At 40.9% G+C, this 15,248-nt stretch overlaps 1 protein-coding gene across 3 annotated transcripts in view; it reads left to right on the top strand.

Moving 5' to 3' along the window:
- Positions 1–1,120: 1,120 nt before the first annotated feature.
- ttll7 (tubulin tyrosine ligase-like family, member 7) overlaps positions 1,121–15,248 on the top strand; it is an 82,287-nt gene continuing 68,159 nt past the window's right edge. Inside the window, exons 1-3 of one of the 3 annotated variants that reach the window (XM_086263422.1) lie at positions 1,121–1,589; positions 14,331–14,751; positions 15,019–15,150. In XM_086263422.1, the coding sequence (XP_086119548.1) occupies positions 14,727–14,751; positions 15,019–15,150 (157 nt within the window). In that variant the 5' untranslated portion in view covers positions 1,121–1,589; positions 14,331–14,726. The remainder of the gene's footprint in view (positions 1,590–14,330; positions 14,752–15,018; positions 15,151–15,248) is intronic. The other 2 variants (XM_086263424.1, XM_086263423.1) reach the window with 2 other exon arrangements.

Genomic DNA, 15,248 nt, shown 5'->3' with positions numbered 1-15,248 from the left:
TGTTTCACCTCTTCAATAGAAACGTCTTTCAAGTTAATGTTTGTTTTCATAAAAAGATTTAATATGGCCTTTGACCTGATGGCCACTGTGTCATTTTTTGGCATTTAACAGAAGTTTGTCATTCTACTTGCAATAAATGAATTTATTAAAGCACGTTTTAAAGGATAAACACACACATATAAATCTAAGCTGATATCACAAAAATACAGCTGCTCACAAAATAAGATGTCCATTCCAGCTGTCATAGGGCGAGATGGGGCTAACACAGACAGGCAGGCGACCACTCATGCATAACCCCATGCATGTGTTTAAACTGTGGGAGGATTCTTGAGCACCCAGAGAGAACCCATCCATGCATCCATCCAACCCTTCTCTTTTGCTTATCCAATTTAAGGTTGAAGGAGGGCTGGAGCCTATCCTAGCTGTCACAGGGTGAGAGGTTAGGTGTACACACAGAGAATATATAAGACCAATACAAATAAGGCCCTATGCTGGATTAAACCCATGGGCTTCATGCTGTGAGGCGTCACTGTTAACTGAAATGCAGATAAGACGGTTATAAGAATATAACAACGGATGATAAAAGATTATAACCAGTAGTTTGGAAATTTGCTCGGCAAGCAGGGGTTGCTAGTTCAGTTCCAGCTGGAGACACAAATCTCTCTTTAGGGAGGAAGCATGTCAGGTGAATGAAATCAAACATGCTGAGCTACCTGCTGTGGCGACCCTTTTGTTAAAGGAAAAGCCATACTGTTATTCTAGAATAAACAAACAAACAAACAAACAAACAAACAAACAAACAAACAAACAAACAAACACTTTAAGCTTCTCTCCCCCCCCCCCCCAAAAAAAAAAAAATAAAAATAAAAATAACAAAGAAAATAAATAAATAAAATGTTTTAGTTCACATCTGTCATAAAACTTTATCATAAACTAGTATTCCGAAAATACAGGTTCTTCCCCACGAGTCTTAAAATGTGGCACATCTGGCTGTAGTTTTGGACACGTTAATGAACTCGGAGCGGGACGCGCCCATTAAATGCAGGGTTGTTTTTAGCACCATGGTCAGCGACACAGTTGCTAGGTAGCTGTCCTGTGTTTGTATCAGTGAGTTGAGGAGGAAGAGCTGTACCTACACTAAACAACGACCTGAAGATGTACGAAATCTCATTCGCAGTAGTGGTATCACTTTTCCCTTCCTTCACAGCTACTTAGTAGATAAATATAATATGTGCTGACTTAACATATAAGCCGCTCAGGGTGCTAAATGTCACGTAGTTGCCAAATTGCGAATGCAAACTTCAGCACTTCCTTCAGGCTTCCCCCCCACTCTTACACACCGAATGGTTTTGCCCATGGACTCGCTCCAGCACTCCTAGCACACAAGAGCACTACAATATACAGATTTTTGTTGTCTGTCAGCCAACGTCTGTTTGTTGTTTAGTGGCGGTAACACGAAGCAGGCACTGCTAAAGTCTTGTAAACATTCCAGTGACTGGAGGGCTTCTGCAAAGACTTCTCCAAACGGTGGCTGTGTCGTCCGGATGAGAGCAGCAGAAGCTACACTGCCAGCGCTCGGAATAAATAAGGTAACGTTGAGGGGCTACTTTGCTTTCGCCTGTGCATTCTTCGCTAGGCATTACAGCTAAGCTAGCTGTAGAATAGCCTGGGGGTCATTATGTTGTCTTTGAGTAATTGTGTCATTGGGGAATATATTATTTGTTTTTATGTTACAAAATTGAATAAAAATGCTCTCATTCGACTACACTGTAAACGCTGCAGTGACGCTGAAAGTTAGCTGGATGGTCACACTGCCAGATTGTTTCCTTGTGCTTTGATTCTTCCACCTGACCTATGCAATAGCAGCCTAGCGTTAGCTACTGCTTGCTAGCAACTCATTCATGGCAGGAAAACACCTGCTCAGGCTATGTGACATTTCATTTGCGAGCACAAGCAGTTTTCTTGAAAAGCCGATATATTACACGCGAGATTGTAAGTAATCGTATTTGGTGCTAATCTTTAAATACGAGGAAGATATTTTAAAAAAGAGGGGGGGATGGCCTATAATCCCACCACTGATCTGGAAGATACCATATTGACTACTTTGCTGTGACATGCATAGATTCCCCCTTTTACTCTTGTGCAGCAAAGCGTTTTAGTTCAGACCAGCTTTGCAAGAACCCCTATTTTATTTGCGCCAACATATGGGTGAGCAATGAGAAGCTTTAATTATATGATGAATACGGAGCTTGAAGACTGGATTGATTCTGTGCTTTTTGCAGTCGAGTGTGCCACTTGCAGACCACATGCCGACAGGGCACCCTGCTAGTGACCATTCCCATCCGCGCAGATGGATTACATGTTAATAACAAGCTTAACATATTCTGAATGTCATCCTGCCTGTAGGCCATATGCCAGACACACGGTTTTTGACATAAATATAAATATGATATGTTTAATCTCTTATTTTCATACATCTTGTGATGTGTAGTAGTAATATACTTTATTACATTTGAGTAAAGGTTTCGTGTGAGAAATTTAACCTTACTTCAACCATTCCACAAATGCTAGTAGCACTGAAGAGAGGTTCACATTTTTACAAACTACAGGCGTTTGCTGATGTTGTTTTTTTTACTATGTCCCCTGTGCTCTGTGCAAAATGCTTTGCATAGTAAGCAAATGATTTCATTAAGCCAAAGGCTTTCTGCCCTTTTTCTGTTTGTAAATCACTTTTCATTCAGAGCTTTGTGCAACTGTGGACTGATCACTGTCCACACTGTCCATGTTTTTTCACCCTGTCCCATTTTATGTAGATGAAGCTTGTAGATTGCAGTTAATGTATTCAGTTAATTTCCTTTCCAAGGTGGTGGCTTTAATGTAACATTTGACAAGTTAGCATAAATTATTTCTGATGAAGTTATCCTTAACATTTAACTGTTGCTGTATTTCAGTTCCCTGTGGGCTGACAGCTCCCACACTTGTTCCTCTTCATATGTTGAGGAAGGCGTGAAGTCAGTGTTGGGTCACTGGTTGGAGCTAATTTTAGATCCACTGCGATTCAAAGCTCTCTGCTTTCCTGTGAGAATTGGCCACAAATTTAGCCCTCATTATTGAGGTGTCAGTGGTCAGATAGTTAACTAAATAAATGTAATTATGCTATGTTTATTTTATTAAACTTCCTGGTTTTCACAGTTAAAATATGCAGCGTCACTCTTACAGTTTTTCACATGAGCAGCGTTTATTGAATCCTTCCAACGTGTTCTCAAAACGTGGTAAAACTATTAAACACATCAAAACTCTTGAAATTCTATAAAGTTTGAAAATATATGGAGTAAAAATTACAAATTGGACCCCCCCAATACCGGCACTTAACGGAGGACAGTTGTATTGGGGGACTTAAGTGATATACAGAAACACAGTAAAGAGTCAAGATTACAGTAAACGAGAATCAGCTGGGAATGGATTGTTCAGCTCATCTTGCATTCACATAAGAAAAAGAAATAGAACAACACATGTTGTAAGTGTGTATGTTTTATATGTGTTTTGTATCTCACAGGATTTATATACAGTCATGTAAAAAAGAAAGCTTTCACATCCCACGATTCAGTAGCCTGCAGAACAACCTTTAGCAGCACTAACTTGATATTATCAGGGGATTATTTTTACAGTCATGTGAAAAACGAAATAGAAACCTAAGTACACCCCATTATTTAATAGCTTGCAGAGCCATTTTAGCTGCAGCTACTTAAGTCATTGAATTGAAGTAATTGTTTTCTGTCACGTCTGAGGTAAGGAGAGGACCCAAACGCTTAACTCTAAAAAGGCAGTTCATTTATTTACAGCGAACAATAAATGTGCAAGCTCCAGCAGTGTGGCTCCCAAGATGATTCCTCCCGAATTCCTCACAGTGCAAACGTGCATGGCGTGAATCGTGACGACAACGAACTCCGATCCCCCGCTGTGGCTCTGCTCCCGTGGAACACCCCGCTCTCGACTCCTAGTGAAAAAAATTCCAAAACACAAACGATGACTAGGTACCTTTCGGTAAAGAGGTTTTCAAAAATAGAAAGCCGTGGCTGTGCTAATGAGTCGAACTCAACGATCCAGCGTCGACTGAAGCTCAGCTACTTGTTTAAGAAGGGACGCTGGTGCAGACTGTAATCAGCTACACCTGGCAGCAGCTGATGAGCTGCAGGTGTGGCAAGCTCCAGCGCGGGAACGCTTCCAGGATGAACTGCCCTCGGTGCCCAAGCTTCCGGGTCCCGATCGTCCTGTAACAAAACATAAACACAGGGAGGGGAGGAAGGGAGAAACACACAAAACATCACACACATACACAACAGCGGAGAACTGCCAGACTGTGACAATATCAGTCTCTCACATTGTTGTGGAGGCCTGCTCCTCTTTCAAAAGTTGCTTCAAAATCATTGAAGTTTGGACATTCATTTCTTGAAGAGACCTTATTCAGTTCTCTTGAGGTCTTATTGCACCATGTCAGTCGGCAAATCTCTTTGACTGGGCCATTGCGACACCTTGATTCTTTTTTTCTTTTTCTTTTTTACAATTTTCAGTCATTCGGTTGCAGATTCGCCTGTATGTTTGGGATTATTGTCCTGTTGCGTGAAAGAATTGTATGTAAGCTGCAGCTGTTTAATAGATGGCCTCACATTTGACTCTGGAATACTCTGGCATATAGAGGAGCTCATGGTTGTTGGTGGTTTTGGCTGCAAACAAACCAAATCATGATCCCTCCACCACCATACTTGAAGTGTTTGCGCCTGATACACTGTGTTTGATTTTCTCCAAACATGGTGCTGTGCATCATGGCACATCTCCATTTTTGGATGGTCTACCTAAAAGACGTTGTTGCAGAAGCTTTATTGTTTGTTCAGATCCAACTTTGCAAACTTGGCATGCGCCATTAGCGTGCTGCCTGCTGTAACCCTAATTTCCTTCGGGATTAATAAAGTATTCTGATTCTGATTCTGATTAAGCTGTGCTGCCATGTTTTTATAGAGAGAAAAGACTTTCTCCTGGTAACGGTTTCAAAGACGCCATACTTGTTTGTATTTGTACTGTCATGAATTTTAACATTTAACATGATAAATGAGGCCAGTAGAATCTGAGATGTAGCCCTTGTGTTTTCTGCACTTTTTCTGAACGTTGTGTGCTCTAACCTTCGGGTCTTTTAGGTCCACTCGTGGGAACACTTTGGCTTTGTGTTAGCATGCCTGAATGCTTCAGACTATCCAACTACCAAAACATCAGATTTAAAGATCTATATTTATAGCTGTGGTCACAGTTGCTGGATAATCAATTAATCAAATTCATTTAATTAGCAGCTTCTGGCTGCTGCTTACCCTCTTAATTCCTATGGAAGCAGCAAGGGTGTAATTAGTTTGCAGAGGACTGCATAGAGTCCTGTGAAATGTTTCTTTTTCACATGACTTTGTGTAATACTGTTATTTCCTTTTGAAAGTGTCCAGTTTCACTTCTTACTTATCCAGCATGATTACAAGAAGTGTGAATCAAGTAAGAAGTTAAGTAAATGTGATACTGGGTAAGATGTGAAATGTTAAACACAGCTCTGCTGTAGCATTATAAAGTAGAAGAGCATCTCTTTGCAAAAATATGTTTTACTGGGTGAGACCAGGTTAGCAAAAAAGTTCAAATGAAGTCAGCAAATTGTTTCTAAATAGATGGAAACTGTTTACGATTTTGCAGAAAGAGCAAGAAAAACTGTGACGCATGAAATGTCAAATGCCACTCACAGTTTTCTGCTTAAATTCTTTGTTTACATTTGCGTTTTATCTGTGATGGAGCCATGCTGTAATAGTACAACATGAGTCCATTCTTAGCCAGTGCCTTCTTCTGAATGCTCGTACATCCCCGGGGGTCCCAATGCTGCCATAATGGCGGGCATACTATTATGTACATAGAAGAACTTCTGTCTGGAAATCCTGCTCTTTCAGTTTAGCACAAGGCTAAATGGTATTTCCCCAGGACTTTCTATTGATTCTGTATTTGATTTCTGCTTTCAAGAAGTAGTTTCATGTTAGGCTGGAGGAATATAAAACAAGTCCCTCTGGGCTGTACCACTGGTTGTTGACAGGACTTGTGTAATAGGTGTGACACAACCTTGTCATGTACAAACACAGTCTTCTGCTTAAGCTCTGCTTTTCCTTTGACTCACTGCTTTCAGACTATTTACGTGGTCTTTGTGGATTTGTTTTTGGTATAAAAGAGGTTGTTATAAAGAGTGATTTGCTGTCATCTTAAAATACTGAGATAGTATCATCCTGTATTGCACGTTCCTCTAAGGATGAAGAAGAACTGCAAACCATACCAGCAAAATGCCCCCACAGCCAAACAGAGCCACTGTATGGGTCAAGGACTCAATTGTTTTCCTTTACTTTTCCACTTTGCCTGTGTGGGGAGACCACGGTGTGTAGTAGTCTGACTACACATTTACCACCTGTGCTGGATAATAAGGGTGAGATTGTGCATAACAATGCCCTGAAAGACAGATATGCATTTGTTGAGCAGCATGAAGAGCTGACTCGCTACAATGAAGCCTTTCTGTGTCGTGTGGCAGGGAGGGAACGTGCATGAGCTAAGCATCTCTACCAGGTCTGCAGTCATAGCACTGCAAATTCTCAGATGGCCCTTTGGCTCACCCTGTTGGTGAAAATGTGCTACTGCAGCAGAGGATTAAGTGGAAACTCCACTTTATTACGATTATATGTAGGGACGAATAGTAATTTGTACTTATAATGCTGTCAGTATTTATGAATATGACAAATGTGACAAATAGTTATTAAAACCTCCAAACCAGATTGTGTTGGTGTTTCTATTCATTACAGAGTCCTTTAAATAGAAATCTGAGGACCAGATTAACAAACTTACAGGGGGCCTGTGGCTGTTAAAGAAATGCAGCTGCTGCCATTTTTTGAAGGTGCATTTACAGAAGAGACTGACAGGATGATTGTCACAAAATAATGTTTTTTTTAAGTTACTGTTAAATAACACTAAATCCTCAGCTTCAAGTGAGTTCAGGTAAAATCAGGCCATCTCGTGGTTTATAGCCACCGCTACCAGCGAAACAAACGAGCAAAGCAACAGCAGGCCTCTTTTTGCTGGATCATCCATCAGTGTGCCGCTGAAATGTCTCACCTGTGACCTTATATGGTCGCAAAAACAAGCCTAGATAGAAAAATCCGTGTCGACATTTTTTTCCATAAGATACAAGGAGCGGAAATTAAATCATCGAATCAGTGACATATTTACTGACATACTTATAAATATATTTATGCGCATGTGTATCTTGGTTTTTTTGTTGTTTGAGGTTGAAGCATGTTTTATTACAGTAGCTATTTTCTTTTTTTTTTAAGTGTAATTTATAATGTCTGTCATATCTGAAAAATAATTATTATAAATCTTGATTAAAAACAAAAAAACCTCTTCAAAAAAATTCTTCTTCAAATTAGGAATAAATAACCCTGCAATACTGTGCAGGATAATTAAGAGCAACAACACGGCGTTTGCCTGGGGACTGTGTATCATTTTCATTTTTTAAAATACTTGCATTAGAGATTGTGTGCACTTTCTGCTTGTGTGTTAGTTTAGTTGCATCATATGTGCTCGTCAGCTCCACCGTTGTTCCTGAGGGTTCACGTGACACCAAGGTCTGCTGCTCCTATGGAGACGGTATTCCCTGCCTACTGTACAGAGAGCCAGTACACCACTGGGAGGTGGGGGAAGATTGTCAACAGCACAGCTTGCTTCACTTTATCACCCTGACTCTTTGTTGTTGCTCTCCCTCCCTCTCTGCTGAGCTCACTTTAGTCTCCGTTCGTCCCAGGATCAATGCCGCGTGGTTTCCGCAGGCAGACCAAGAGGCTGACAGTGACGACTACTGAGTGATCAAGCAAGGCGATCAGATTGTTTCCTCATTCTAATTTGTCCAGAGGCTGCTGATGGGATCAATAAGGTCGCTTTGCAAGCTAGCCCATGTGCTTGTGCTCCTACAGGAGAGTGTGTGGACGGTAAACACTGGTCGATAGGAAATGGACTTTTCTGTGTGTTCTCGCCACTAGAGGCTGCTGTTGATCTCTTTATGAAATGCAGTGGAGACGCCACAAGACGGTGCACTGTAGATGTATCACTAGTTTATGTTTCTTATGATATATGTGCTCTTTATACGGTGCCACGAATAAGTATTTGCCCCCCTTGCCTGATTTCTTAGTTTTTTGCATATTTGTCACACTTGCATGTTTCAGATCATCAAACAAATGTTAACATTAGACAAAGATAATGCAAGAAAATATAAAACACAGTTTTTAAATGATCATTTCATTTAAGGGCAAAATGCTATCCAAATCTACCTGCCCTGTGTGACCTATTGACTCAAGAGTCAAATAAAATTTATATGAGAAATTAATTGAGCTAAAAGATCTCAAAAATAAACCGACCTGCCTTCCCAGCAGTGGTTAGACTACCAAAATCACTCTATGAGCACATCAAAAACTCATCCAGGGTGGCACTAAACAGTATCTAAAGAACTGCAGGACTCAGTTGCCTAATTTAAGGTCAGTGTTGATGAATTAACATTAAGAAAAACTGGGCAAAAATGGCATCCATAGGAGATTTCCAAGGCAAAACCCACTGCTGAACAAAAAGAACATCATAAATCCACAAGACGTTTGGGAAAATGTTCTGCAGGCTGAGGACAGTTGAACTGTTTGGAAGGTTTGCTTCTCGTTACATCTGGTGTGAAACTAACATCAGTTCATAGAAAGAAAGTCAGTTTTGTCCTTATTTAAATCCAAATGAATTCTTTGGTGTGACTGTAAACGAGCCTTTCATGCTTGAAAAGCCTCCAGTTTGGCTGGATTAAAATCATTTTTGCAAATGATATAAAAAAATATCGCAAATGCTTGATTGCAGTTCTTTTTGTCAAGACTGGCCAATTATCAGGGTGCATTTACTTTTTTAGCTTTTTTTCATCTTAATAAATCATCATTAACAAACTGCATTTTGCATTTACTCGGCTTATCTTATCTAATATTTAATTTGCTTGATGATCTGAACATGTAAGTGTGATAAATATGCAAAACAAAAAGAGAAATCAGGAAGTGGGCAAACGTGTTTTTATGGCAAACTATAATATATACAGTGGGGCAAAAAAGTATTTAGTCAGCCACCGATTGTGCAAGTTCCCCCACTTAAAATGATGACAGAGGTCAGTAATTTGCACCAGAGGTACACTTCAACTGTGAGAGACAGAATGTGAAAAGAAAATCCATGAATCCACATGGTAGGATTTGTAAAGAATTTATTCTTAAATCAGGGTGGAAAATAAGTATTTGGTCACCTCAAACAAGGAAAATCTCTGGCTCTCACAGACCTGTAACGTCTTCTGTAAGAAGCTTTTCTGTCCCCCACTCGTTACCTGTATGAATGGCACCTGTTTGAACTCATCATCTGTATAAAAGACACCTGTCCACAGCCTCAAACAGTCAGACTCCAAACTCCGCCATGGCCAAGACCAAAGAGCTTTGGAAGGACACCAGGAAAAGTATTGTAGACCTGCACCAGACTGGGAAGAGTGAATCTACAATAGGCAAGCAGCTTGGTGTGAAAAAATCAACTGTGGGAGCAATCATCAGAAAATGGAAGACATACAAGACCACTGATAATCTCCCTCGATCTGGGGCTCCACGCAAGATCTCATCCCGTGGGGTCAAAATGATCATGAGAACGGTGAGCAAAGATCCCAGAACCACACGGGGGGACCTGGTGAATGACCTGCAGAGAGCTGGGACCAAAGTAACAAAGGTCACCATCAGTAACACACTACAACGGCAGGGAATCAAATCCCGCAGTGCCAGACGTGTTCGGCTGCTGAAGCCAGTGCATGTCCAGGCCCGTCTGAAGTTTGCCAGAGAGCACATGGATGATACAGCAGAGGATTGGGAGAATGTCATGTGGTCAGATGAAACCAAAGTAGAACTTTTTGGTATAAACTCAACTCGTCGTGTTTGGAGGAAGAAGAATACTGAGTTGCATCCCAAGAACACCATACCTACTGTGAAGCATGGGGGTGGAAACATCATGCTATGGGGCTGTTTTTCTGCCAAGGGGACAGGACGACAGAATGAATGGGGCCATGTATCGTGAGATTTTGAGCCAAAACCTCCTTCCATCAGTGAGAACTTTGAAGATGAAACGAGGCTGGGTCTTCCAACATGACAATGATCCAAAACACACCGCCCGGGCAACAAAGGAGTGGCTCCGTAAGAAGCATTTGAAAGTCCTGGAGTGGCCTAGCCAGTCTCCAGACCTCAACCCCATAGAAAATCTGTGGCGGGAGTTGAAAGTCCGTGTTGCTCGGCGACAGCCCCAAAACATCACTGCTCTCGAGAAGATCTGCATGGAGGAATGGGCCAAAATACCAGCTACTGTGTGTGCAAACCTGGTAAAGACCTATAGTAAACGTTTGACCTCTGTTATTGCCAACAAAGGTTATGTTACAAAGTATTGAGTTGTATTTTTGTTATTGACCAAATACTTATTTTCCACCCTGATTTACGAATAAATTCTTTACAAATCCTACCATGTGGATTCATGGATTTTTTTTTCACATTCTGTCTCTCACAGTTGAAGTGTACCTCTGGTGCAAATTACTGACCTCTGTCATCATTTTAGGTGGGGGAACTTGCACAATCGGTGGCTGACTAAATACTTTTTTGCCCCACTGTATCACTATATTTCACAGACTTATTAATCTTGCTATCTTGCTAACTTTGCTATGCTGAAAATCATATCAATTTATTTCAAATGTATGCATTATTATATGTAAGTCGGCGTTGTCCAAAATGCAACACATAGCATTTGTCATAGAAAACATATTTCAGTGACACTTTGCCTTTTAGACTTAATGTAATGTCTAAAAGGCATGATGTAATGTCATTCAAAAATAGTAAGAATGAAAAATTAAAATTAAATTAAAAAGTAAAAAGTAAAAAAAATAAGTTGGTCACAGAAAAACAATCACAGCGTCTTGTTAATTGCCTCAGAACCCTTCACATGTATCACAGAACCTCTTGTGGAGATTCAAAACTGTCAGGCCATTAGTAATCATCACTGCTCAAAGATCAGCTTCTACAAACTCTCCTTTTTAATTGTGAGAATCATGAGTGGCTGAAATAGTTTGTCTAGCATCCAGGTTTTTAATCCTTTTGTTGACATTCAGACTGTAGCCCTGATAAACTTGGTTATTCATGTGTGGACATTAAAGCACCCAGGCGTCATGGCTGCTATCAAATCTAAAATTTGACAGTCAAATTGGATTTAGCCATTGTATGAGATGATGAGAGTACTTGATCCTTTTTTGTCTGACATATAAAACTATTACAGCCTATGATGAATGAAAATGTAAGAAGTAAAGAAGAGACAAAAGAAACACCCTTCAACAATGTCACGAGTGCTGATGTTACATTATTTGTCCACCAGAGGGCACTCTGTAGCTTCGCTAATGGGAGTGTGTGTTTGGATTTCCACAAACACAACAAGCAGCTGCTCCAAGCAGAGTCAGGCAGAACATATGAGTAAGACACGACTTCTTGTGACAGTAAAAAAACATTATTTTGAATGTCATATTGTCATAGTTAAGAACAGCTACGTACAGCAAATGTTAGAATCTATTTACATATTGGCCGTTTCTCAATTCTCAAGTACACGAACACAGCACGATCGTTCTACAAAGGGCACGGCGGTGTGCTCGATGACATCTCTGCTCCGGAGTTTTTACTGCCATTCCCTCTTAATTGAGCTGTGATTAATATTTGCAATGGAAAGATGTAGCAGATTTTTTTAAAGAAAAAAAGATATTTTAAAAAAGTATCTTAAGCACTTTGGCGAAATTCGCTTTTAAGCATCATCTGTTTCATAATGTTAAGCACAATCACTACGTGACAGAATCACAAGCTTCATCTCTCTCTTAATAAAAATAGTATACATGTATGGCTGAATAAAAACAAACAGGTGAGATGTTAGAATGCTTTTATTTTTATTTTAGTAAACACTCAAAACTTACAACAGACAGCTGCTGGGGTTTGGAAGAGAAATGAACAAATATTTAAAATCTAATCAGAATTCTTGGAGCAGCCTTCGGGATCTCCGTGTATTAACATGCTGGATTTGCTCCCGCTGAAAATGTCAACTCCCGAATTTAAATATTTTTAATGTTCTGATTTAATTCAGAGTCAGCTGTTTAAATCAGAACAGGTGAAGTTCAAAACTGACAGCTCTCCAAGACTTCAATATTAAATAAAATGGTCCAGTTATGAAGCTTAAATTGAATCTTAGCCAGACAGATTTTCTCAGGAACTAATAAAACACTGAAAAAACCAAACATTAACATTTAGAAGTTACCTAAGTGACTTATATATCATGTTTAACCTGAGTAGCGAAAGACCGGGGGTGTTAAAAACGACGTGCTGGGAGTCCGCTGTTCTCGCCGGCCCTGGTGAACATTGACCTCCCGGTCAGCTATCGAGCTGGTGGGTAACAGACGTCTCCGAAAACGTCTGAGCGCTTTTGCAAACATGTGATGTCTCGATAAATCGAGCAGAAATTTGAAGCTTCCACAGCTACATTCTCGCCTGAAATATCTTAAAAGTTTATTTTGTGACACAGAAAGAGGAACATTTCAAACTTTTTAGCCGCTTTCCGCAGCTGAGTTTTGGATGAAATGCATTCTGGGATATTTGGCTGCACCAAGTTGACACAAGTCACCACCGATGCGTGCTCGATAAAACGGGAGGAGCGAGAACACATTCTGGAATTTTTAGCATACTTGGCTTGATGCGTACTATGAATTGGAACAGTGCTTGGTCTGCAGCTGATGACACGTCACAAGTCCAGTTCTCATCTAGAACTGGTTTTCAATGACCAAGTTGTAAGGCTGCATGACCCAAGGAAGTTTCTGTCCTTTAGTGCACAGACATGGTGCACAACATTTAGATAGCTGGGACACTGAAACTAAGACACATGTAGAAGTACAGATACTAAAGGATTCGTTAGTAACAACAGTGCAGGTTGATAAATGAATATTCAGCTCGGACAATCTGAATGGAAACATGTATCTTCAACTGATACATCAAAGCACCAACTTTTACGAGGAAACCCTGCCAGGTTTCTTTTAATCTCTGTATGGTGCATTCAGTTTCTCACCATTTCAACCACCGTCTTTCTTTACAAGCAGAAAATGTTCCGAAATGTATAATAGGTGATTACATAATAATAATAATAACTTTATTTATAAAGTGCTTTCAAACAAAGTGCTGAAAAAAGATAAATAAATAAAAGCAATACAGAAAAAACAATGCAATTTAAAAACATACATACAGTATCCAGCATCCATGTAGTATATACAGGTTTCTCAAAACCACGATAAGCTCATGCTCAGTGCAACACACAACCACCAAACCCTAAAAATCAGCTCTGTGTGAGCACACTCAGTGTATTACTTGTTAATCCATCACTGGATTAAGTCACACAGATTCATGCGTGTGCAGTTTAGATTTTCCAACTGATGCTGCCTTCTTTTTTTACAGCTAGAGCACAGGGACTGCTGAAGTCATAGGAAACATAGAAACACACACAAACAATGCAGGAAATGAAGCCTAGTCCAACACGTGTCACTGTGAGGCAACATTACCAATCATCGAGACACTGTGCTACCCGAGCAGCGACCGTTTTAATCTTCATAATGGTTGATTATATTCAAAAGAGGTTTAAAGACACACTCCCTGACCACAGCCAAATAATAACAGAATCTGGCTGGTGACTGGTGTTAATTTCCCACACAGTTTATAGCCCGGGGCATGTTTTTAACAAACCACTGTAAAGATGCCATCTGTTTGAATGAAGTGACCTCCCAGGCATACAATTAAACCCAGCTGGCACAAGACACAACGAGTAGCAGAGAACTCTTTACTTGACATCCACATTAATATTTCACAGTGATTCCAAATAATGGCAATTATTACTGTAGCCATCACACAGCTTTATCTCATTAGTAGTATTGCAGTTTCGCGGCTGTATGGAGTCCTGACTGAACTCTGTCCAGTGTCAGATTGGCTGATGTAGCCTGGGTTAGGCCTGTGTGCTGCTGCTGGAGCTGCTTTACATCAAAGAGCACGTCCAGTACGCTCCAGTCGAAAGCACACACTGATCCACGCTGTGCACTGCAGTCACCCTTTGAGCAGTCAACCTACTACTACTGTTCTGCAGCTGTAAAATATGGTTTTTCTTCTCCTCCACAGGCATTCCTACCCACTCCCCTCCCCCCCATCCACCCCCTCCCCACCTTTCTCCTGCTGGGGATGTAAATAAGCTGGGGTTGTGCAGACCCTTGAGAAGTCCTCCCACTCCCGCTCTTCCCAACCACTGCTACCCCCTCTGACTTCCCTGCCCACTCACACTCTGCTGCTGCCGCCGCCGCCACTGCTGTTCATGCAGCTGAAAGGTGCCAGGGAGATGCTCAGATGATCCATTGGGTCGTTGTGAACCACTTCGTCCACACAGCCCTAGACAGGGAAGACTAACTAGTGTGAGTGTGAGAGAGTCCTTGGGGGTGCTGCGAGCACCCTGTGAGGCCCGCCCACCTGCCAAGCCTGGCAGAAAGCTTGGCTTGTCCCTTTACTCCTCCAACCCCTGAGATGCCCTCCCCTCCCAATGATGGAGGTGAGTAAGAGAGATTCAACTTTTTTGTGTGTGTGTGCATACACCACCTATAAAAGTACACATTAGCAGAAATACACACACAAATAATTTAGGGATCATGACGCACGGAGCTACGCCGAAATAGATGCCGAAACCATTTACATTCTAGCCTCATAAACACACCAGAGTAAATCCCCTGCAGAAATGAGCAAAATATATTAGAAGACTCAGTCTGGAGCACAAGCTGTGACTGTATCTAGCCTTGTTGTATGTTTTCTCCTCCTCCAGAGGATCAAGGAGCGTCCCCCGTGAACAGGCCATCTGTGGGCTCCTACCAGAGCAGCGGGAAGAGGAAGGTGCACACCAAAAAGAAAAAAGGCACCATTACCGCCAACGTCGCTGGCACAAAATATGAAATTGGTATTGTAATTTGCTTTCTTGTATTTATTATTGAGAAGCATTTGAAATTTTTTGACAATAGAAAAAAAATGAGTAAAATAAACATACAAGCCACTGTC

This window comes from Aulonocara sp. 'chitande type north' Nkhata Bay, linkage group LG15 (assembly GCF_057382095.1).
Source record: "Aulonocara sp. 'chitande type north' Nkhata Bay isolate Kocher_YH1m ecotype deep benthic linkage group LG15, A_spYH_male_GT1.1, whole genome shotgun sequence".
Classification (NCBI taxonomy): Eukaryota; Metazoa; Chordata; class Actinopteri; order Cichliformes; family Cichlidae; genus Aulonocara; species Aulonocara sp. 'chitande type north' Nkhata Bay.
The sequence above is the reverse complement of the archived record's forward strand: the minus strand, read 5'-3'. Positions and strand labels throughout refer to the sequence as shown.